This window comes from Parasteatoda tepidariorum, chromosome 6, assembly GCF_982258835.1.
Source record: "Parasteatoda tepidariorum strain Cologne lab strain chromosome 6, Ptep-v5.0, whole genome shotgun sequence".
Classification (NCBI taxonomy): Eukaryota; Metazoa; Arthropoda; class Arachnida; order Araneae; family Theridiidae; genus Parasteatoda; species Parasteatoda tepidariorum.
Window position 1 is genome coordinate 60,259,828 of NC_141760.1, and position 24,838 is coordinate 60,284,665.

The 24,838-nt window shown below is 29.8% G+C and overlaps 1 protein-coding gene across 8 annotated transcripts; it reads right to left on the reverse strand.

Moving 5' to 3' along the window:
- Nucleotides 1-2,011: 2,011 nt before the first annotated feature.
- Adar (Adenosine deaminase acting on RNA) lies at nt 2,012-24,374 on the reverse strand. 8 transcript variants are annotated; one of them, XM_087165934.1, is made up of 5 exons: nt 24,195-24,374; nt 12,685-12,828; nt 9,510-9,629; nt 6,628-6,766; nt 2,012-4,231 (listed from the first exon to the last, which is right to left on the reverse strand). In XM_087165934.1, exons 4-5 carry the CDS (start codon nt 6,680-6,682, stop codon nt 2,325-2,327), a joined length of 1,962 nt encoding a protein of 653 aa, XP_087022060.1. In that variant the 5' UTR covers nt 6,683-6,766; nt 9,510-9,629; nt 12,685-12,828; nt 24,195-24,374; the 3' UTR covers nt 2,012-2,324. The 8 variants fall into 8 exon arrangements, with proteins under 8 accessions (XP_087022060.1, XP_087022061.1, XP_015909012.3 ...); XM_087165935.1 differs by having other exon boundaries at nt 24,191-24,300; XM_016053526.5 differs by lacking the exon at nt 24,195-24,374 and adding an exon at nt 20,757-20,940.
- Nucleotides 24,375-24,838: the final 464 nt, after the last annotated feature.

The window sequence follows — 24,838 nt, forward strand, 5'->3', positions numbered from 1 at the left end:
AATATGAATTGCAATATTGGATATTAAAAACATGAAAATACAAATTGCGATATTGAATTTTTAAATCGCCTAAATACGAATCATGATGCTTAATTCATGCGAATACCAGTCGCAATGTGTAGTTTTTAATTCATGCATAAACATAAAAATCGATGTTTGATATTACAACCACGTGAATACGAAATGCAATTTTGGATTTACAAATGGCGATATTTGATTTTAAATTGCTCGAATAGGAATTACAATATACAATTTTTATATCTAGTTGATACGAATCGCAATATGTAACTTTAAAATCATGTAAATACAAAAATTGATGATTAATAATAAAATGTCATGATTAAGAAACGATATATCAGCTGATTCAGTTCTAAATACTTAAAATGGCGAAAATCCGCTAAACCAAAAGAATTAAATTGGCGAAAGAATGATATGTATGTAAACGTCTCATTAACGGGATTTTACAAAAGTTCATTGGATTGTTAAATTTTGATTCGCGGAAATCTGCGATATTTCCGGAAAAAATCACATGCCCTGTTTGTAGACCCACCCTAGGTTGAAAGAAAATCTGTATAAGTGAAAAGGTGCTAGAATACCGAGAAAACAATATTTTGACCTAAAATCATATTTTCGGAACAATGCTGAAAAATCGGAACAAATGCGATTACTATGCGCTTTTATACACTACAGGCAGACGATGGATACACCGAAATGGATTGTGTAGAATGAATTGTGAAAACGTTAAATTGAATAATGTGAGACCAGGCCTTTTGCATAATTAGGGGTAAAAATCAACACAATAAAGAAAAAATATCTCATGTTGGAAAAGGGAAAATAACATTTTAAAAATGCAATAGGTATATTGGCCACTATTGGTGAAGAGGTTTGCTCAGTCTCTTCTAAAAATTTTCCTGAACATAAGTCTTAAGGGAAGATTCTGTGCCTGCCAAGAGGCCGCTACATAGAGGTAGTTAAGTCCTTCCTGGAGATTTCACTGTACTACAATTCAGCAATTAATCAAGTTCGACATTCTCGTGACAAGGCTTGTAGGTACTAAATTCCTTGTTTTTCATCTTGAGGAATTTTTCGCTCACTTTTATGTTTTAATTATTAAAACATCATTCAAAGAGAGAGTTTATTTCATTTTACACAGAATTTTGTGAATTCTGAAATTTTATAATGTTTTTCAGTTTTTATTAGTTTATCCATCATTAAGTAAATTTATTTAAAAAAGATTTTACTTTGAAAATTTATCTATTTTAAAAAGCTAAACACATTGAAATAAAGAATATTTTTAATGTTACAGATATAAATCAGATTTTAATATTTTTCAATTTGTTATTAAATGTTGTAAAAAAAAATCAAAGAAAATTTCTAATAAAATAACTTTTCTTTAAATATTGAAACAGCTGCTGAAATCAAAATTTTCATCACAAAATCAGTTGTAACTTACTAATAGTATAATGCATAAGAAATAAATCACAAATAAAATTTTTATTACATAAACATTTTCATACTTTAGTCATATGCGCTTGTTAGTTAGCAATTAAATAAAACTTGCATACCTTTATAGTTTTAATAAGAAAACAACCCTTTTATACTGTTTATCTAAAACTTCCTTTATATTATTTTCTAATTTTTAGAAGTGTTATTTTAAGTGATTAAATCAGAATTAGCATATATATATGAGTGTGTGTTCATAGATATGAAAAAGATTGTTTCTTAACCAACTTTGGAAAAGATCACAAAATTTAAAATTTTATAGTTTTTGAAATGTTAAGGTAATTTTAGTTTTAATTCTTTGGAAAATTATTATTACTAAATCAAAAATAAATTGATAACCGCATAAGTTTTTTTCTTTCCGAATCATAAAATATGTACTTTTACGTAAATATTTTGAAAAGTAATTCATATTGCATCAATTCATACCCAGTCAATGATGACAAGGAATGATGACTGAATATTCAAAACAATAAAAAGTAAACCTATAAAAAAGGATAATACAGTGATGTAAAATTTATTTATGTTTTATTATGTATACACTAAAGCTTTAATGTACCCAATATTAACATACATTTTTTTTTTACATTCAATGAGAATAAAATGTAAAAAGAAAAAAAAAAAGCTAATTCACTGCTTCCCAAATATGTATCAACTCATAACAATGATAATAAAGAATAAATACATAGTTATAACATAACTATTTACAAAAAAAATCAATGAGTTTATAACTGTGCTGGATGCATTGATCTGGTTTTATAATAAATTTTATTTAAAATTGTCTGATTTTTATATTACTTAGAATGAAAATTACACAAAATTTACTAAAATACGAGTTCAAAGTCATTCTGTTCAGGAGGTTTTTTCACCCACTGTCCCAAACCAGCTTCTAAGAAAGCTTTGGTCAAAGCAATTTTTGCTAATTGATAACTGTCAACAACACTTTTGAACGATGAGTATACAGCAATTTGAGGCGGCCGACAAGGATTCACGTGCGACAGTCGATCGTGTATATTCATGAAACGTTGGAAAAAGGCTCTTTTGGATATTCGAGATACGTGGCCATTCTCAGTTTTGCCTGTTATAGCATTAACAACTTCTGCTCTTCCAAGACCAGTTGTCCAGTTGACACTAAAATTCGGCGATTTCACCAAGTGCCTTTGTTCCGGACTGGTAATAGCACACATCCTAGGCTTGTTTAACCTGTAATTAGGTGGCAATTCTTTAAGTACTGGCTCTATGCGCCCAAACAGTGCACGGCTTAAATGGTTAGGATGAAATAAACCACCTAATATGACACTATCGAGATATATTGGTTCCACAAAATGACTCAATAAAGCTCCTTGTAATCCAAGAACATTCCAAGCACAGATTTTATCAGAACAAGACATAGTCAATAAGCGTTCTTGTCCCGGTAATATTCCATCCCACGTTTGAACACCTTGCCCAGATTTTATTGGTATAGTACCTTCCCCAGATTCAATTTTTGTGCGCAACACACCTCTGGAATTACGATTTGGGTGCCTATCGACAGCTTCGATCATTCCTTCTTCGTGCGGGCAAAAGATCCTAGCATCACCACAAGGTGCAGTGCTGATATACAAATGAAATTTAATAAAGGGCTTCAAACGAAATCCACCACCATCTCTCTTCATGAATATTGATTGGTCTCCTTCCCCTTCAAGATAGAGTTCTAGATTTGTGTACAAAAAGTCTTTCAAACACCTGCGAGAGATAATTTCTGCATGACAATCATTCAAATTGGCTCCAACCATGCTAATATGCTCACCATTTATACATTTAGTACCAGTCCCTAAACTGATGATCTGAATATCTTGCATATTTTCATCTCTAGTTAGAGCTATACCAGCAATAACTTTCCACTTAGCATACTCTGGGTTGCTAACCATTACATCGCTAAATGTTGAATTCATCATTTTTGCTATTTTATCAGCTATGGCTTGGGGGAAATTAAATAGCTTTGCTTCTGGAGAATCGGGTGGAACTGAAGCAGTGATTAAACTGTTATAACTTACATTATACATGTTTGATAGTACTGCGCGAGCCGCAGATGCTTTAGCTTGTTTTTTGTTTTGACCAGTGCCTTCATAGATTTCCCCATTAATTTCAACTGTCATGCGAAAACGCTGGCTTGGTTGGCCTGCATTTTCTTCAATAAGTTTATATGTCAAGCCTGGGTGTATCTCATTTAATAACATAACAGGATTTTTCTTATCAGCTTCAGATAAAAGTTTAAAATTTTTCTTTAGAGCTTGATTTCCCGAAGATATCATTATCTCACTTCCATTGCCATTATTCTTCACTTCAAACTTGTTAAAATTATAACCTTCATTCTCAACATTGTCCATAGTAAAATCTGATGTTGCAGGTGACTGACTTAATGCTAGCATTGCTTCTGGCATGTTTCGAAATTGAACAAATGATGAGAGAGCAGCTAATGCAGCAGAATGTTTAGCTGTCTGTTTTGAATTTCCCCGGCCTACATATTTTTGCATATCTACTTCAACTGAAACAACAAATTCTGGCATATGAGAAGGACCAGAAACAGATTCAACAACATATTTTAGCCCTGGTTTTAATTCATTTAGCTGCATCAAAGCATTCTTAGTTTGGAAAGTTGATAATTTCATTTTTTTCTTAGGAGAGTCAAGTGCTTTAGACTTCCTTTTCCTAGGTTTGGTTTCCTGAGGATCCTCATTTTCAATGGGTTCTAAATAAGTAAAGAAAGTCATGTGAATAGAATGCATTTTTTTTTCATTAAGGAAAGAAATATAAACTGACCTAGGCATTATGCATGGGCAAACAAATATTTAAGTGATTTTAAAATAGGTACAAAAACAGTGTGTGTATTAAATAAATAAACAGCATTTAGTAAAAAAATTAGTTTAACAGCTAAACTATCAAGATAGAATAATTTAAAATCTCTAGGTAACAGTATTAAGAAATTTTCCACAACTAAAATTGCTTAAAAAAAGGAAACAAAAACCATAATTAGACATGTGCCTACCTTTATAGTTCAAATGTCTAGGCAATAACATGAAGATAGCAAGTTATCTTTAAAAGAAAGTTTTAAAAAGAATTTTGCGTCTAGTGAACTAGCAAAGATAAAATAATAAGCTGTATATAGAAAAACAAATATTATCAGCAACATAAGTTAAATAACATTAACAATAACATTTACATTATAATAACATTAACATTTTAATAATAACACTAAATTTGCTGAACACTTTTGCAGAATGAAAACATCCTCATTAAAGTCCAGTTTTCAATTTCAAACCAATAGGTAACGGAGTTGGGAGTAGTCCCAGACTGAGATAGACTTTATTGATGAGGACTTTTACCTAGTTCTCAGCAAACTTGCTTTGGTTGAGGATAAACTGGAATACCCTAGCAAAGATAACAGAATAGACGGAGATTCTAATAGTTTGTCAAACAAAGGGCTATCCGGTAAAGAAAGGGGGTGAAAATGAAAATAAACCAGCAGTACGATAATTTCAGGTTACAAATTTTTTTTTAAAAATTTAACAACAATATGGTATTATTCAATTAATAGTGACACTATACCAAGTTAAGTACAAAGGAATATTTGATAACAAATCCCACAACTGTAAATGATTGCACCAACATTAATAACCTAAATAGAGCAAATCTTACACGCACTATTTTACCCAGAGGATAAGAAACAAAATTAGTTAAATTTTAAAAAGCCATTAAATTTTTCCAATTTCTTCAAATGTTAAAATTAATAAATTTGTTGGTACACTATATTATTAAATTTTAAAATAGTGTAGACAAACGAAGTAATCAATAGGCTTAAACCAGACTATGTTTAGTCATTTCCCTTACAAATATGCCAAAAAGCACAGACAGGTGCATACATAAATATATGATGCATCCTGTGGAACTTGTAATTTTCTACAACAAAAAAAATTAAGAAAGAATTAGGTCGACCATTTACCCTATTTCTAATGGTGGTTCCTCTTTATTATCAGCAGATGGCAGCACAATAAAAGGCATTTATAACTTCCATTGGATGGTACAAATGCATTGATTTTCACTAATTTAAGCTCTGAATTTATTTAAAGTTTTAAAAAAATTTCCAATAAATGATTTAAGATATGGATATGTTATAAAGGAAAAAAAATTGATCAAACAATGCGAATGAAGACAAGAATGAGAGTAATGCTAACTTAAACTGCTAGATTGTTGTTAAAGAAAACAAAAGTATTTCTTAATAAACTTCAGTAACATTTTTATCATTACATGAGCACGGATATGTCAGGGCAAATTTACTACTGTTCAACGATACATTCTCAAATTCAACTTAAGGAAAATGGTAGTTTCAAAATTTTTTTTAAAAAAAAAAAACAAGTTCAAAGATTCTTCCCCTTTTCGCTTCTTAGTTTTGTTGTTGTATCCCAGTAAAAACGATAAACCCCATTTTAACACGCATTTCGATTTGCAATGGAACTTTTCCCGTGGATTGCTATAATGATGTAGTAGAAAAATTTGCTCCCCCCACTAAAGTGCTTTTCCTCCCCATGCATGACTGAAAGCATACCGGGATCCCGAAATGCCATGGGAAAAAAGGAGTGTCAGCTACTCCATTCCTTAGTTGAAGTGGAAGAAAAGGTGCTAGTTCCATGCAAACCCCCTGACTATGAATATCTAATGAAACCGACAGGAATTGGGAAGGTGTAAGTAAAATGAAACATAAATTAAATGAACAACCATTAATAAAAACACAGAAATTTTCAAAATACCGTTGTCAAAGAAACTACTGCTAAGCATAAGCTAAGCTAATTCATTTTCAATGAATATCAGCCAGAGATAAAAGCTGTTGAAGAAATTCATGAACTACAGAGAGAGCAGAATATTTTTTCCTGAAAAATTAAAATGGAATGGGCTTGGATTTCTTTATCGTGGACAGCTGAATCTGAGGGAAATGAAATGCAAAAAATAAATTAATTAATTAAGCCTTACTTTTAATCAAAGAATTATTGGCATTTTTTATGAATTGTTACCAAATTATCAAAAACTTAATATGATTAAGATATAATTGTTACCTTGCAATTATCGGATATATCAAAATTAACATTATACCTTCATCTGCAAGTGTTTTATCCTCTCCGTCAAGATCAGTTAAGCTTTTCAACATCTTGAATATTTTCTTTCTATACTCTTTAATTGAAGTAATTTCGTTGTTTACCAGCAACAATGATTGTAAATTCTTGAGTTTATTCTAAAAAAATTAAAAAATAGACTATAATAAATTCAACAGTGTACATGGATTCAAGGTGATTCTTATGTCTCGAATATATTCCATTTTTCAAGCTATTTTGGGAAAGTTATTATTTTAAAAACAACATAAAGAGATTGATTTATCAACAACTTATTAGATATAATAGAAACATGATTTTAGAATATCGAGAAGAAAAAATCGAGAATCAAGGTCTTTTTATAAAAAAATATTAAGTAAATAGTTGAACACTTGACTCATTAAATTTTAAATAATCAAACAGACAAATAATAATCCAACTTTTGAATTCGTTTCTGCACAAAATCATACAAATCAGAAATTGTTCTTGCAGATACAAACAAGATTTGGCACTTAAAGGGCATAGGTGCACTCAAGTGCGTAATAGCATTATATATGAAAAATACCTGAATTTGAAAAATAATGTCTAAACAATTGAAAAAAATGAGTAATAACTTCAGAAAAAACTATGAATGAACCATGTGAAATTGGAAATTTAAAAAACTATGTTAAAGGAGCCGAAAAAAAATTATATAAAACTGCTGATAAACTATCAACTAACGACGTAATATCATGATGGAATCGTCACAAATCAAACACTTTGAAAACAGCCAGGGCTCAAATTCGACATTCTCATGTCGTAACACCCTACTAAATATATAGGAAGCAATTTAAAAAATTATACAGAAGCGGCTGAAAAACGATCAGAAAAACATTGTATAAGAATATCGTAGTGAAAATACAGAATTTACAAAATCAAGTACAAAATCATAGTAATAACTGCCTTTAATAAAACTAAAACAATTTATTTAGATTTATGATGAAATTGGCAAAAATGAAGCATGTCAAAAAGTAATAAATTAAATACATGATTTATAACTAACAAGTCTGAATATTGCATTAAATGTATTGGGATTTTAAAAACCACATGGAAATTGGTAGTTATAAATGCCAAAAAAAAAATAACTAGAAACATCACTTGGATTTATAATAAAATGGGCACAAACAATGCAGCCAAAAAGTTATTTCCCAAATTTAAAACTTGCGCATTGTAATACGGCATTAAAAATATCGTTCTTAAAAAAAAAAATTTAAAAAACATACAGAATTCCATAGCAATGAACATTGAAAAAGTGATTGAGGAACAATATAGATTTACAATAGAATCTGTGAAAATTGAAAGCATCAAAAAGTCATGACTTAAATTTGCGATAATAAAGTTATATTAAAAATAATAATAAATTTAAAAAAATAATAAATTGAATCAAAAAGCTCCTGCAGGATCCAGTTTGTGCACCCCTATGTAAAACATAATGTTGTACAATAAGGATTTTACAGAAGACAGCAATATAATAAAAAAATTTAACTTGAAATAATAATAAAAACAAAAAACATAAATACAGCAAGAATTACAGAAAAAAATATATCATATTTTAATTTAGGGATACAAAAATATTTAAGAGATTAGCTGTTGTTGTTGTTAATTTACGTCGCACTAGAGCTGCACAATGGGCTATTGGCGACGGTCTGGGAAACATCCCGGAGGTTGATCCGAAGACATGCCATCACAATTTTGATCCTCTGAGGAGGGGATGGTACCCCCGTTTCGGTAGCTCGACGACCTGCGCGCGAAGTCGAGCACTTTACGGTAGCACAGTTTAACGAGCACCAATACTGCACACCCTACGCTGACTGATCCAAGTGGTCACCCACCAGCAGACTGACCGCAGCCAGTGATGCTTGACTTCGGTGATCTGCTGGAAACCGTGTCTTAACGATCAGTCCACTGTGGGACATTAAGAGATTAGCAGTGTCATTATAACTTTTATGCTGATAATTACCGAAGAAATCTAGAAATTTATGCGGCAAAACTGGATCATAGCTTGTGATTCTCTTACTACTAAAAATGTGCTCACAACAATTGAAAACTGTTTTAATTCATAATGTTTTTATAGTATATTGAGAAATAAAAAAAATGAGTAAAAATTTGGGAGAAGGAAAATATTCACAGTAGAAAAGTATCATTTCCTACGTATATGCAAAAATTTTCTGAACTGTAGAAAAACTTTTAAAAACTCAAACTATTCTGTAGATATAAAGCTAAATATGCATAATATCTGATTTTCTAACATTCACATTAATGAACTAAAATCTTTGGTTATTTGCTTACAAGTGGTATGGAAACTTCCCTTTTTTAAAATAAAAAAAAATTTCTTGCGCTTAATTGTTATGCATCATATTTATTTAAATATTTTTTATGGGCATGTTGTATTAAGCCTAACTCTTACAAAAACAGCCTATGTTTTACAGTTTTGGAATTTCATTCAACTTTGAATTGATAAAGATTGTGCTGCAGATTAAAATCCATAACCAAGATTGAGGCTTGATCTCATGCTATGCTTCAACTAGATAATGAAATCAAAAAGTGTAAATTTCTAGATAAGAGCTTATTTCTGAATAAAAAGTTAGAAGCATTAAACTTTAAATAAGAATTTGTTTATATAATTTAAGTAAGGTCTATATAAATCAGAAACATTTAAAAAAATATTTTTGGAAAATTTTATTTTCAGATATTATTTAAATAAAATTAAGAATTGTGTATTGCGTATTTCTAAAATATTTATGCAGAATTATGTTAGTTTTAAATAACAAAATCCTTGTTCTAAAAATTTTGAATCTCTACATGTGACTATATATTTTAAACAGAATTTTTTAAATTTATACTTACTAAAGGTTTTAACACATACAAATCTTTTATCTTATTGTTGCTCAAATTCAAATGAGTTATATTGTAACATCCATGGAGAAGAAAGAATGTAGTTGCTATATTATTTGAACTCAATTCCAACTAAAAGTTTAAAAAAATAAAAAAAATTAAAAATAAATTTTAAAATTCGAATTATACAAGAGTGTAAACAACAATGTTTATGCTCTACTATTAGCTCATATTTAAGAAATTATTAGCTGACAAATATAAACCACTAAAGACAAATTCATAGAGCTATTATTATAAATTTTATGCATAATTATTTTTCATTGAAAATTAATATAATGTATCTTCTTCTCATTGGCACAACAGCCCAGGGTGGGCCTTGGCCTTCTAGACAAGCCTATGCCAAGACATTCTTCCCTTAGCCAAAGTTCTGCAGTTTATTATCTTACATAATAAACTTGAAAATATAATGTATGCAAAGATAAAAATAAAAAATTAGATTCAGTAACACATTTTAATTGACCTTGCTCAGAAATTTAGCAAAGGTTCAAATACTTTACGCAGATCAAAAGGGAGAAAAATAAGAATTAGAAAAGAATGATAAAACAAACACAAGTTACTCTTTCTTTATTTAAAATATAAATAAATAAAGCAGTTGATAACCTTAATATACTTCACATCACAACAAATATTACTTAATTTTCGTCAATTTTTAATATGCTTAGATGACAGAAATTTTTAGAGAAAGGCTGCAAGGCCAATTATTTAGATATTAATGAGACACATTTATGGTTATTTTATGAAGGCACTAAATCCTTTTTGACAGTAATATTAAATACTTTATAATGAAATTAAATACTTTTAAAACTGAAAGAACTTTTAAAACTGCAAAAAGCAAAACTGATATTTTTTTTTTAATACTTTTCAGTCTTAACACATACAGATTTATCAAAATAAATATAAATATTGGGGAAAAAATCATGTTTTTTTTTATCACACCATATAAAACAAAAATTATTTTTAAAAAAATTCTAACACTTTTAAATGTTCAATGAATAAAAAAATTTAAATATTAAATATTTTATTAAGAAATATAAATGCAAATTAAATACCATCTAATTAAAAAGAACTTACAGGGCTTAAAATGATTATGATTAAAATAAAAACAAAACCATTATGGCACAAAATAAGATTCAACATTTAATTGAGACTATACTTGAAGGGAGTTAAGAATATACAGTAGAGAACCGATTATCCGGAGCGATCGGGACCATCGCTATTCCGGATAACTGATTTTTCCGGTTTTCTGAATCGCTACAAAAAGCCGTTTTTTTATTGTTAAACCCAACTAAAAAAAATTTTTTTTTTTGGAAATAATCTTAAAAGGAAGAAAAAACGATGGAGTAATACACTAATGATTATTTCCAAAATGATGGTAAGGTAAACATCTTTCAAAAAAGAAAGAAAAATTCTAAAATCTTATGAGGAAAAAAAATTTTTTTTTTTTTTTCAAATGGGGGGAAAATTTATCGAATTTCGTTCCGGTTTTTTGGTTTTCCGGTTTTCTGATTTCCGGATAACGGGTTCTGTACTGTACTTTTTACCTCTAGTAAAATAGAAGAGGTTTTATGAATGATAAATATGAAAGTTTTTTTTTAAAGCACTTTTAATATTGTATCGTACTAATGTTGAATTTTAATAATGGAGACTTTAAATACAATTTGGAAAAGCAGTGCACTGTCCTCAAAACTTGAATTTTTGACGATACAAATAAAGTATATTAAAAGGGAATTATATAAAACGTATTTCAAAAACCACATGTCATAATTATATGGTATTAACACATTGTTGGCCAGTGAAGATTTAGCTTGTCTCTTCATGGCCAAATGTTGTTGACCTATGATGGCTTAACTTGGTAATGCACTTGCATTCTCTATTTCAATTTATGAAACACAGGATGATATAGGCTATTGCAAAAGCTTTAGACATTATGTCCTAAATAAGTTTAATTTTATTTAATTCAGCACAAATAAAATTTACCAAAATTTATTTAGAATGTTACTGCCATATTTAATTACATAAAGGACTAAAAAAAAAGCATGATATAGTTTCTGAGCAAAATTGCTGGTCAACAACACAGGTAATAAATAAAAGGGTAATCAAGTACTTCAGAAAGTATTTACTCATACTCTAAATTTGTGCATCATAATATTGTATCAAAAATATTAAAATTTTCAAACCATATAGACATTTGTATCAATAACTGTAAAAATAAAAAAAAAAGATATAAAATAAATAGAATTTGCTTAGTTAAGGAAATCAAAAAATGAAAACTAGATAGCGAAATTTAAAATTTTTATTATTTTTTTTTTAACATAATGTAATATTTCTGTAATATTCAGGCACTGCCATGGGCTTACGTCAACTGTTCGCGGGATGCAGGTTGTGCACTCCTAATAAAGTTTCATGGTAACTGATGTTACATTTTGATAGATTTTCTTATTGTTAAACTTTTTCATTGATAAATATGATTGATATCTGATAAATGATATATTGATGATTCAATAGCCTAATATTAAGCAAATAAGATTAAAATTATAGATGTTTTATTTAGAATGAAAACATAACATGTAACTGATGTTACATTAGACAGAACACTGGGTAAAATATATTTTTATTTCGAAATTCTTTTTTTAAAAGCAATAATGTGGTTGTTATTTTTAAAAAAAAAAAAACATTAAAAGTACACATGAAATGACAAATAGAGAAAAAGCGCTTGTGACTGATGTTACAAAAAACATTTTTATATAAATATCATTACAAAATACTCAAAAACTACATTTTCTAACTTAGTATATCTAAAATAGTTGAATAAAAAGACAGAAATTTATTAATGGAAGATAAATGTTTCCAAGACTATAAGCATTAACTTTTAATAAGGGGACAAAATTAGATTTTATTTATTTTCAATTGAAACTTTAGTACGTTTTCCCCAGAACACAAAGGTGTTAGAAGTTCGAGAAAAATTTACTCTACACAATGAAAGCCAATTCCTAATCTTTTATAATAAAACACTTTTGTTCAATATGAAATATTTTACAAGCAAATAAATAAAAAACCTATTGTTAAGAAGACATGAAATAGATTTTAGTTATTATAATATTGCATAAAATAAATGAGTTTTTTTTACTTTTTTCAATGATGGTAATTTTGGAAATCCCTTTAAGTTTGTAAGAGAACAATTATTTAAACTGAGAGATTCTAGATTAGAAAATTGCTGCACAAGTTGCAACTTTGGAGGACCTTCGCATCCATCGAGTTGCAATTCTGTTACCTACAACAAAAAAAAGTAAGTTCAACCAAAAACAAATAGATTTAAGAAATACATATAATATTAATTCACAGAGAAAAATAAAATGAATCTATTTAATGAACAAGTTTATACTTACTAAAATGATAAATAGTACTTTATGTTGCAATATTTTATGGAAAATAAATGACAATAAACATAAAGTGGGCAATATATGTAACAAAAAGTAATATATAACTATTATTCACTCCGCACAAAGTAACAACTGGTAAAAAGTCTATTCTCAGAGTGGAACGGTGCTAAAGGTTTAAACAAAATTAAAAAATGTCGAAATCAGACAAAAACCTAAGAATTTCTTTAGAAGTCAAGCTACATGACTATTTAAATCAAGCCCAATATTTGTACAGTACAGAACCAGATATCCGGAAATCAGAAAACCAAAAAACCGGAATGAAATTCGATAAATTTTCCCGCAATTTTTTAAAAAAAAATTTTTTTTTCCTTATAAGACTTTAGGATTTTTCTTTCTTTTTTGAAAGATGTTCACCTTACCATCATTTTGGAAATAATCATTAGTGTATTACTTCATCGTTTTTTCTTCTATTTAAGATTATTTCCGAATTTTTTTTTTTTTTTTTTTTGAGTTTAATAAAAAGACTGCTTTTTATAGCTATTCAGAAAACCGGAAAAAATCAGTTATCCCGAATAGTGATGGTCACGATCATTCCGAATAATCGGTTCTCTACTGTATTTGAATTATTATAATTATGATTCATATTATATAATCATGATAAAAAATTATAGCCAAAATAATTGAAACTATTAACTGCTTTTTTCAAAATATGTGGTTTAATTTATACTTAAAGATCAATAATATTTGATATTATAGAAAATAACTACAGATTGGTAATTTTTATTAATCTAAATATTGATTTTAATTAATTTATATCATGATTACTTCAGATTTTTAAGAATAAAATTATTTATAAATTTTCAGGCAATTATATCAGGATATAATTAATTTCTATCTTGTCTTACAACAACGATGGAAATAAATTTAATATTTCTGAGGGGAGATTTCTGTATCATGATCTGTGGCAGAACAATAGGCAACTTTTGGGCAGCCAGCGAGAAACTAAAAAAAATATCACACAATGGGATCAACTCGAAAGGTATAACTTCTAACCACCCCCAGGCAAACATCTGCTTGTTCTTTTTCTTTTAACAAAAATTTGCAAGTTTAAAATCTAATTTGGCACCTCAGCAATTGTAGTTGGCGTGACAGATCACAAAACGGAAATATAACCATTTCTGCTGTCTACTATGCTGGAATGTCCTGAACGTATACTAAAGATTGTTTGTGTATGTGATTGCAGGAAATTTTTTTTATATAATTACTTAAATTAAGAAAATTTCACAATATCATGCATATCCCTTGAAAATAGTTAATAACCCTAGTATTTCAGCACTGGTGAAGCCAAGGACAATCAAGGTTGGCAAGTTTCTGCTGAGGTGGTCAAAACCACTGGTAGGAACCGGTTAAAACTGGCATGGTAGAAACCCTTATCTGCGTCATTTGTGGCAGAAATTCAGATAATGACAAAAGTAAGAACTGAGATTGACATACAATGGATAATTCATAGAAAAAACAATTAAATGTTAAACAAAGTAAAATTTACTTACAAAATTATCACCATTCAAAATCAATAATTACATTGTTTGCACTCTGTAGTAATCTATAACAAAAGAGAAGTTTTGATGCAGTTTCTAAACCTAAACAATTTTTAAATTTGCTATACACGAACAAGAAATTTGAGAAGATTCTCTCAAGTCCAACAGAACTAGCAGGCATTGCCATCAAGGAACAAGCAAGATTTGTGAAACTTTCATCTATTGCATATTTTTTAAAACAGGACCATAATGTAGCAGCTGGGGTAGTTGTCAAAACTTGACTGGAAAAATAAGTTTCAGGAAATAGTGTCAATTAGTTTTGCAAAGCTATGACATAAGGTACAAAATCTGGGTTAAAATTGGAGAGTAAAATTCTGGCACTTTCTTCTTCAGCACGTGATAATTTCAATCCCAAATACGTTGGATGCAGCATATAAGCTAGCAAATGATAATCAGTAACTGCCTGTTTAAATCTGTATGTCACTATGTATCAGCAACTGTGTTTAAATCTGCATGCCATGCAAATTATGTCTTGAAAATAAAAAAATTATTTGAAAATAGCTCTATTCAGTTACGTTAAGTGTTACATGAAAATAATTACTGAATTTCGGAGTTTAATATAATAAACTAAAATCTAGTATTAATACTTATTATTACATTACTTTATTCTCTATTTTATATAAATATTTGATATGCTGCACTCTTTATATTTAATATAAACAAAATAATATATATTTACAAACAATGAATTAAAAAATTTGTTACAGTTACATGGAGTTAAATTTTTCAGTTCACTTAAACAAAATGTCATTAAGCAATTACTAGAACTAATATAGAAGTTTTTTTAGTTTCTGCCAGTTTTTACCGATTATTACCAGTTTCTGCCACTGGCATGGCAAAAATCAATTTCTGACGGCAAAAAGCCAACCCTGTGGGCAACAGCCAATTAATTTATAGATAATGTCCCTACAACATATAAGCATTAACAACAAAATCCAAAAGTATTTCACAAGTTATTATCAGACAATTATATATATTTTTTTAGCTTCTTGAGGGTTGTTGCAAGGAAGTTGCCAAGACATGGCAATTATTCTGCCACAGATCACAGTATGGAAATCTCCCCCAGCAGCCCCCCCCCTCCCAGAGAAAATAAAAACTAAAAAAAACATCACAGAAAAGGACCAACTCTAAAGGTGAAACTCGTAGCCACCCTTCAGTAAACATGTTTGTTTTGTTTTTTAAATTTGTGAGTTTAAAATCTATTTGGCACCTTGGCAACTGAAGTTCCCACAATCGATCCCCAAGAGGCGAATCCAATTGTAAATATTTACCATATTGATATAAGATGTAACTATTAAAATCAATATGACAATAATACATTATTACAGATAGGTTATTAAATGGGCAAGCAAAGCAATAGAATAAGGTAAAGTATAGAGTAACACGTTGTTTATAAATTAATAAAAAATCACTATACAATATATTAAATTTGAATAAGCCTAGCACTCGAATTATATAAATATATATGTATAGATATAATTATATCATGCGTAAATTACATGGAAAAAATACAAGAATTTGAGTTCAGTTTTTGAGGTTACTAGAAAATTACAGATAATTTTCCAACTCATACAATTGTTCCTTAGACTGATCATCCATCTTTTTGACAACAGGGTAAGAAAAGTGATCAATTAACAAAACCCTTCCAAAAAAATTTTATAACATGAATGGAGAACAGTTAAATTACTTATCCGAACGCATACAAAGTAGTTTCAGGCAATAACAAGAAATAAAACATTAACATTTTACAAACAGCTGATGAATTTAAAAGTTTCGGTAACACCAATGGACGCCATAATGAACAGTTAATAGCAGAAGATATTACTTAGGATGACAGAAATTAATTAAATCAAAACAATTGTAATAATAAATAGGAAAGTAACTGAATAAGAATTTTACATTTTCAGGGGTTTTTCCCGCGACGATTAATTTAATTTTTTCTTCCATAATCAGACCGGCATTTATAAACTTTCGCATAAACAGATCTGATATTTTAGCAGAAAGTAGAAGTTGCAGTGAATTTATCAATAAAAAATAACTAAAACAAACATCATCTTTGGTAGTATTCAACTCAAACAGTAAAGGGGCATTTCCGACTCGTTCAATGCGAAGTTCGCAGAGGCTCTTCTTTTCTTGATTGGTGCTATGACAGAATTTCCCTCGACCAATCCAGATCATGAACGATGAACAAATCGAGCTAGCACTAGGCTGCTCAATCGGTATAACATCTAAAGTCAGCTGAATAGTGCTGTCGTATAAAGCCGGGGCATAGGTCTGATATAACCACTGGTAACTATATTCCATGACACTTCAAATAAAAATTCTTGGGAGATTGGTTACAGTAACGGAGAAATATATTAAAAATTTTATTAGTAATTTATGCTCTTGAATCTGGTTCATTAACATAATTGGCGAAAAATTCCAAATATGTTCCTAATCGTCCTTGATTTTTTAAACTCCTGAAAGTTTATCAGAGCAATAAAGTCATATTTTTTATTTGTTTCTATGAAAATATTTCAGTAGGTTGTTGTCGTTGTAGTTCATTTACGTCGCACTAGAGCTTTACAATGGGCTATTGGCGACGGTCTGGGAAACATCTCTGAGGATGATCCGAAGATATGCCATCACAATTTTGATCCTCTGCAGAGGGGATGGCACCCCCGCTTCGGTAGCCCGGCGACTTGCTCGCGAAGTCGAGCACTTTACGGTAGAACAGTTTAACGAGGACCAATACCGCACACCCTCGGTACCTACGCAGATTGATCCAAGTGGTCACCCACCAGCACACTGACAGCAGCCACTGATGCTTGACTTCGGTGATCTGCTGGGAACCGTGTCTTATAGATCTGCGGGACATATTTCAGTAGGAAAAAAATGAATCTTTTTTCATCATTTCCATGCATTCCCAATTTTATTTCTATATATACACCCAGTTTTTGCATACTTCCATATAATAACAAATTTTTACTAAAAAAATAAAACTTTTTTTGTGTTTGCTATTGGTGTAGAGTTGGGAAACATTCCTGAGGATGATCCGAAGACATGTCAACACAATTTCGATCCTCTGCAGAGGGGATGGATCTTCTCTTCGGTAGCTTGACGACCTGCACGTGAAGTCGAGCATTTAATGGTTGAAAAGTTTAATTGGGATAGATACCGCACACCTTTGGTTCCTCTACAGGTTGATCAAAGTAATGACCCATCCACACACTGATCGTTGCCAGTGATGCTTGACTTCGGTGTTATACTGGGAACAATGTCTTTAAGTTCACTCTAGTGCGAGATAATCTAATGATCGGATATTTACGTTCTAGAACTCATTCTTAAGGGTTCGATGGACCTCTAATGTGTTAATGCAAACGATATTTTAAGTTATGAAATTAGAGAAATATTAAACGTACTTTCTGTGAAAAACATCCTTTTTCGACGGATGCACATTTCTGACCCACAAAATATAGGGGGTAGCCGCAATCTAGGAAATATGGTCTCAATAATAGTTTGGTCAAAAGAGCCGCCTAACGGGTATTCGCAATCTGAGATAAATCGTCCCAATAGTGTGGTCTGAGTTCAAAGCTTAGACCCTTTAAAGTTAATTTTACTTTTTGCGTATTTCACCATGTCTTGAGAGCTTTTTAACACTAGGTTGCCTACAGGAAGTCATTTTGACTGCTTTTCAACTGCTTTTTCATTTGCAAAAAATGTGCAAATAAAAATGCATAAATTAATATTTTCTTTCCAACTGAAGTAAATTTTTTTATTGTTAATATTTACTAATAACTTGTTATATAACTGTAAATAATATAAAAATATTAAACATTAATTAAACAAATTTGAAAAAAGTAGTCATTTTGACTGCTTTTGGGCAACATAGGTATATACTAAGTTTCAGTCTTTCTAGTGTTAAATGAATTAAAATAATTTTGCATACAAATATAAAATTTGTTTATCTAAAGATAATTCTTTGCAAAATATAACTTTCGACAAATATTTAATTTTTTATTTTATTTTATAATAGCTGAAAATTTTTTGAATGGTAAAGTATACAATTTTTTATAACATTTTAAAGAGGGAAATTTAAATGGCAAAATACAACAATTGAGTAAAATGGATCGAATAGTTCCTGAAAAATCGAATTTTGAAAAAGTCGCATTTTTAAGAGCTATTCGATTGATTTCGTTCAAATTTTGCGCTTTTCTATTTAAAATTGTTAACTTAAATTCAAAATTTTTTAGACTATCATTTACTAAAGTAATAAAAAATAATTATTTTGACTAAAAGTTATATTTTGCATGGAATTAGCTTTGGACAAACGAATTTTCTAATTCAGTGCAAAAAAATTTTCAATTCGCTTTAAGAAATTCTCAAGATGTGGTCTCATACCTAAAAGTAATACATAACATTAAGGGGTACAAACTATGAAACGCTCTTCTGACCATAAATATTTTTTTCCCAGATTGCTGCCACTCCTATAATTTGAGAGTCAAAAACCCAAGAAACACCATAAAAAAGGCATGTTTGTTCAGAGAAAATATGTTTTTCTGTCTGATTTCGTAACTTAAAATATGTGCACTAATTAATTAGCATGTATGTCATCCTTTCGAACCTTTAAGATGCGAAATATGGTATCAACAGTTTATGAAGAAGAGCGGTAGAAAGGTTAAATCTTAAATGTTAAAATTTCTTTCTGCGAATTTCGCCTTGTAAAACTTCTTATGCAAATCAAAAATTTAAAATTTGAATAAAATCAATCGAAGTGTTCTTCAGAAACCGAATTTTACATAAATAACTTTTTTTAGAATTGGACTACCTAAAAACTATTAGTCCGATTTCATTCAAATTTCTTATTTTGCCTTTAAAATTACTTTCTTAAAAATTATGTAAAAAAATTCTATATTTTGCAATGCAAAGTGTTTTCGACAATTAGTAAATAAAATAAAAAATAATTATTTCAAGTTTTTTTTGCATAGAATTATCTTTGGATAAACGAATCTTGTGCAAAAACTTCATGATTCGCTTAAAAAAGTTCAAAAGTTCTTCAAATGTAGCAAAATACTGTAAAAGCTTTATTAACATTAAGAGATCCAAACATTCATGTTCAAATAAGTTAAAATTTTTACACAAATTATAAAATTTATTTAACCAAAGATAATTCTGTCAAAAAAAAAAAAAAAAATTTCCACATTATTTCAATTAATAATGGTCAAAAAATTTCTGAATTTGTAGTTATACAATTCTAGTGCCCATTTAATAAGCGCAATTAATTTAAGGGATGGTGTATATGCACCCGATTAAGACGTTTATTCTGAAATCGCGCACACTAGCTAGTCGGGAAGGGGTTTACATTTAGATTTATGATAATTTCCTATTAGCCAATAATCTGGTAATAAATTCTGCTTATAGTGGACAGGAAGTGGTTAAAACATGTATTGGCATATAGCACAGACTTCCAATTTTAATTTGAACATTCCCAGCTACTAAGAAAAAAGTCAAATCTTCGATAGAAGATTATTCCTATAAGCTATCAATTCTACTTATGGTGATTAGAAAATGAATAAAACATGTATTATCCTGTCCCGAAATTAAAGTGCTAAAGCTTATCGTAAAGTTACCGAAATTTAAAGTACAATCTTCTAGCCATAAGATACACACGAAAGTGGGTTAAGAAAATATTATAAATGCTACGTTTGGCGAAACTTAGATTCAAATTATAGTAATACACAGTTTCTATTTTTAAATCCTGATAAGTAGTCTGGAGCCTCATAAAACTCCAATCTCCAATTCCTGAAATATTTTTATTTGTTGAGCTATATTTTGATATTAATCCAAATCTAATTAGCGTTAGAGCTAATTTCTATTTTTAATAATTATGTTAAATGTACTTTTTGCTTTTTTTTGACATGTCTCTGGAACTATTTACTTGAATCTATAGGCAACTCATACACCCAAAAGAAAAATTTAAGGTAAAATAGTAATAACAATAATAAATTAAAGTATTGATAATTAAATTTAAATTATAGTTTCAGTGTTTACTTGAAACTTATTGAAATTAAGAAGGGAGCATAATAAGCATTCAATGTCCTTTGGGTAAGGCCGTCCCAAGCATAAATTTAAGTTTTAAATTCTTAAGCTAATATTAATTGATAATCTTAAAAAAACAAATAGCAACGCGTAAATTAAATACTCAATAAGGTAAATGAAATGCAATCAAACCGAGTACCTACTTTTTGTATCCAAGAAAAGGAAATATCTTTAAGCTTGAAACAATAAAACAAAATATCATTAATAAACATCAATTTTAAACTTCAACCAAGCAAGTAAATTCCAAGAGTATAAATGATCACCAGCAGTAATATAAGTGCAAAGTTGCGCATGACGTGAGCAGCAGTTTTTAAGACAGTATTTTGAGAGGGAGGAGAATCAGGTTTACAATAATTTTCAAAAGATAAATTTAGCGAGATTCGCCGGTCAGGTGGTCGAGCGGGTAGCGCGCCTGACTGCGAAGCCAATGGCTGCGGGTTCGAATCCCGCTCTGGGCATGGATGTTTCTCTCTTTTGTGTTGTCCTCTGTTGTGTGTGATGTGTGAATGTGGCCCACCCTATAAACGGGTTTGTGGCCGTGTGGCGTGGATAATGTTGCTCGCCTCCGTGACCTTGGTTCACAGGTGCCCACTGGGTAACGTGAAATGAGTAACAATTTCGGCATCTTCTTAGGCGAAGAATAATGTTCAGTGCCTGCCATTTGAAGAAAAAAAAATTAGTGAGATTATTTATAATTTTTTTTTCTCTCCTTTTATTTTTATTATTATTTTTTAATTGAATGAGAATGTTGAAGTTTGAACATTAAGCATTGCCTCAATGTTTCAGTACAATTAATAAGGCTAATAGAAATTCTTCTAGTTTTTAAAAGAACTTCGTTTAAAATTTTATTTATTGCTTTTCTATTTTAATTTTATGTATTTTAGACATAGCTGTTAGATAATTCAAATAAGACGTCCAAAAAAAAGAGGGGGAACAGATTTAAAATACTATCTTCCGATTTTTTTTTGAACGACTTAAGGAAAATTTAACTAAGAAGATTTTTAGCCTTTAGAAAAGCTTGTTTTTCTTTATATTAGTTCCTTTTACATTTTTTTTTATTTTAAATTTTTATTTTCAACAGTGTTTTGTCGATAATGTATAGAAAAAATTCTTGACACGAAAAAACTGCTGCAAAATTCCAGGAATGGTTGAACGTTTACATACATGCTAACTCATAAACTTTTTCGAGAAAATCTTTTACAGCAGTGACAAATTGTTTAATTGTCAGTTTGACAAATTTATTTTAAAATTATTTTTATAACCTCTACGTATAAATATCATATCTAGAAGTCCTGATTGTAATTGAATAATACCAAAACTAAAGATACAAATAATTTTTACTAACATAAATTATATAAAATACAGTTCTTCATGACCGAGACCCTTTCAATTTTGATCCCAATCTAGGAAACAACGGAATGCGTGGGTCAAGTATCAAGACTATCTTGTTTTTATGAAAAATTGTTTGGATAAAATTTCACCAAATCTGCGTTCATGGAATCTCTCACTGTTAACCCGACGTCAAAGGGATCTCTCACACCATGATTAGTTGGCCGCTTGCGTGATTTTTTGTCGCGGCTGGTAGTCGGGGCAGACCATCAGTTATATACATATCAACAAGTCACCGTTTAGAATTAGGTGTTAATTACAATTGTTATTCATTCTAAATAATGATTAAACAAGAATAAATTACTAATAATCGTAAACGATTTAAAGCATTGATTACATCAGAAAAAGGATAATACAATTTAATTAGTATAATAGTAATCGAAGAAACTGCAACCCATATTACTGAAATTATATACAGTGAGCAAATAAATAAATGCACCACCTTGAAGAATTTTTGATCTAATGATCAGATTTTCACCTTCTAGGATTCAATTGTAATGTCCCGAGGGGGTAACCTCAAATATGCTAATTACTTAGTGCAGACGATATTTTAAGTCTCGAAATCAGACACAAAAACGTACTTTCTCTGAACAAACAAACTTTTTTTTCAACAGATTCGAATTTCTGACACCTAAAATATTGAGGGTAGCCGCAATCTGGGAAATGTAGTTTCAATAGTTTGTCCAGGAGAGCGGTCCAATGCTTAAAATCCCGTAATGGTAATTTTACTTTTTGTGCATGGCAACATATCTCAAGAAATTTTTAAGTGAATTGAGAAATATTTGCCCTCAATTACGAAATTCGTTTATCCAAAGATTACATCATACAAAAAATATATTTTAGTAAATATTTATAATTTTAAGTGATAGTCGAAAAAAATTTAAATTGCGAGGTATAAAATGTTTACATCCTTTTAAAATATGTAATTTCGCATAACAAAATGCAAAGTTAGAGCAAAATCGGTCGAATAGTTTCAGAGAAATTGAATTTTAAATATACGTAGGAACAATTCGATAGATTTAGCTCAATTTTGTATTTTGCCGTGTAAAATTACATACTACTAAATTGTATAAAAAGTTGTATGCCTTAAAATTCAGAAATTTTCCAGCTATTATTTAATAACGTAATTAGAAATAAAAAATATTCACTGAAGTTTATTTTATGCATGCAATTTTCTTTGAATAAACGAATTTTAAAATTATGTTCAAAATTTTTTTTAACTCGCTTAAAAAGGTCTCTATATATAGCGAAATATGCAAAATATAAAATTAAGATTAAGGCATCCAAACTTTGGATCGCTCTCCTGATCAAACTATAGGGACCATATTCCCCAGATTGTGGCTACCCCTATATTTTGGGAGAATTCGTCGGAAAAAAGGTATGTTTATTCAGAGAAAGCACATTTTTGTGTTTGATTTCGTAACTTAAAATACCGCCTGCACTAATTAATTAGCATATTTGAGATCAAACCTTCGAACCTTTAAGGTTGAGTTATAAAACGTGAAAATCCGATTATTAGATCAAAATTTATTCAGGGTGGTCTGTTTTTTTATTTTGCACACTGTACATCGAGTTCTGTGAACAAAATGTTTTTAAATTCACACCAAAGATATGATGAAAAAAAACTATGGATCTAGTCTAGGTTTTGAATCCATTCAGCTTTAGAGCGGGTACCAGCTTGTCAGGGAAATAAAGGCGGTAGGTGCGCAATGCTGATTTTATTTTCACCATCACTCCAAGATAGTCATAAATCGTAGAGTCTTAATATCGATGACGTAGAGTCTTAATATCAGAGTCTATTGCGAGCTAAATATATCGATGATCAAATTGAGCCCCGCATGTTGCTTCATAAACTTCACTAGCATTTAGGATTGTCTGTAATTTTCAATTCAGCGTCTAGCAACAATTTTTTATTTATGTGCAATGGGTTTAATTAACTTGTCATGACTGTTTCAAACAGGCTAATCTTTATCAAAGTCATTGCAAGCTTTAGAGAATTATCTTTGATATTGTGTTCGAACTTAAACTACGAATATAAACAATGACAAATAGGTGATAAACACATAACAAATATAAAGGAAATGAAATATTTGCTCAAATGATGCTTCTCAGATAAATTATTATAGTAAATTATTTATTAATCACATTAAACTTAAAAATTCTTGAACTTAGCAGTATAATAACTTACTTACGCATAAAAACACTGAAGTTTTTAGAACACCACAAATAATTGTTAACTACATTGCATTACACTACATTAAACATAGTTCTAAAAGAAAGCGTCATGGAAATTTAAAAAGAATATTTTTGACAACCAACGAGTAGATCACGATAAACTCGCAAAATCCAGTAGAGTTGCCAGCTATGCATCTAGTATTTTGTATTTATTTTATTGAAATTACATACATTTGCTGACTTGTGTGCTCAATATAGGCTTATAAGTCATTGTCAAGTAGAAAATACAGATAGAACAATTCAGAGAAGGACATCACAAAGAATACATCCAGGGTTATGGCGGGATTCGAGCCCGCTACCTCCACGCTTAACAGAGCGTTTGGACCGGCGATACCGCTCGGCCAGGGAGGCCCCTAGTATTTTGTAGCACAACTTTGGAAGTAACATGCTAACAGATATGATTAAAATAAATAAAGAAAAAAAGAATAGATATTACAATAAATATGTAGAAGAGTAATACCAGATCTTACAGTATATACATGATTTCACTGTGGCAGAATTTTTCGAGTTATTTGCGATAAATGCAAAAAATATTAAGATAGGGAAAAATATCGGAGGGGAAGGGTCAAAGGGATGGAACCAGTCTCCTCCTCAGATGGCG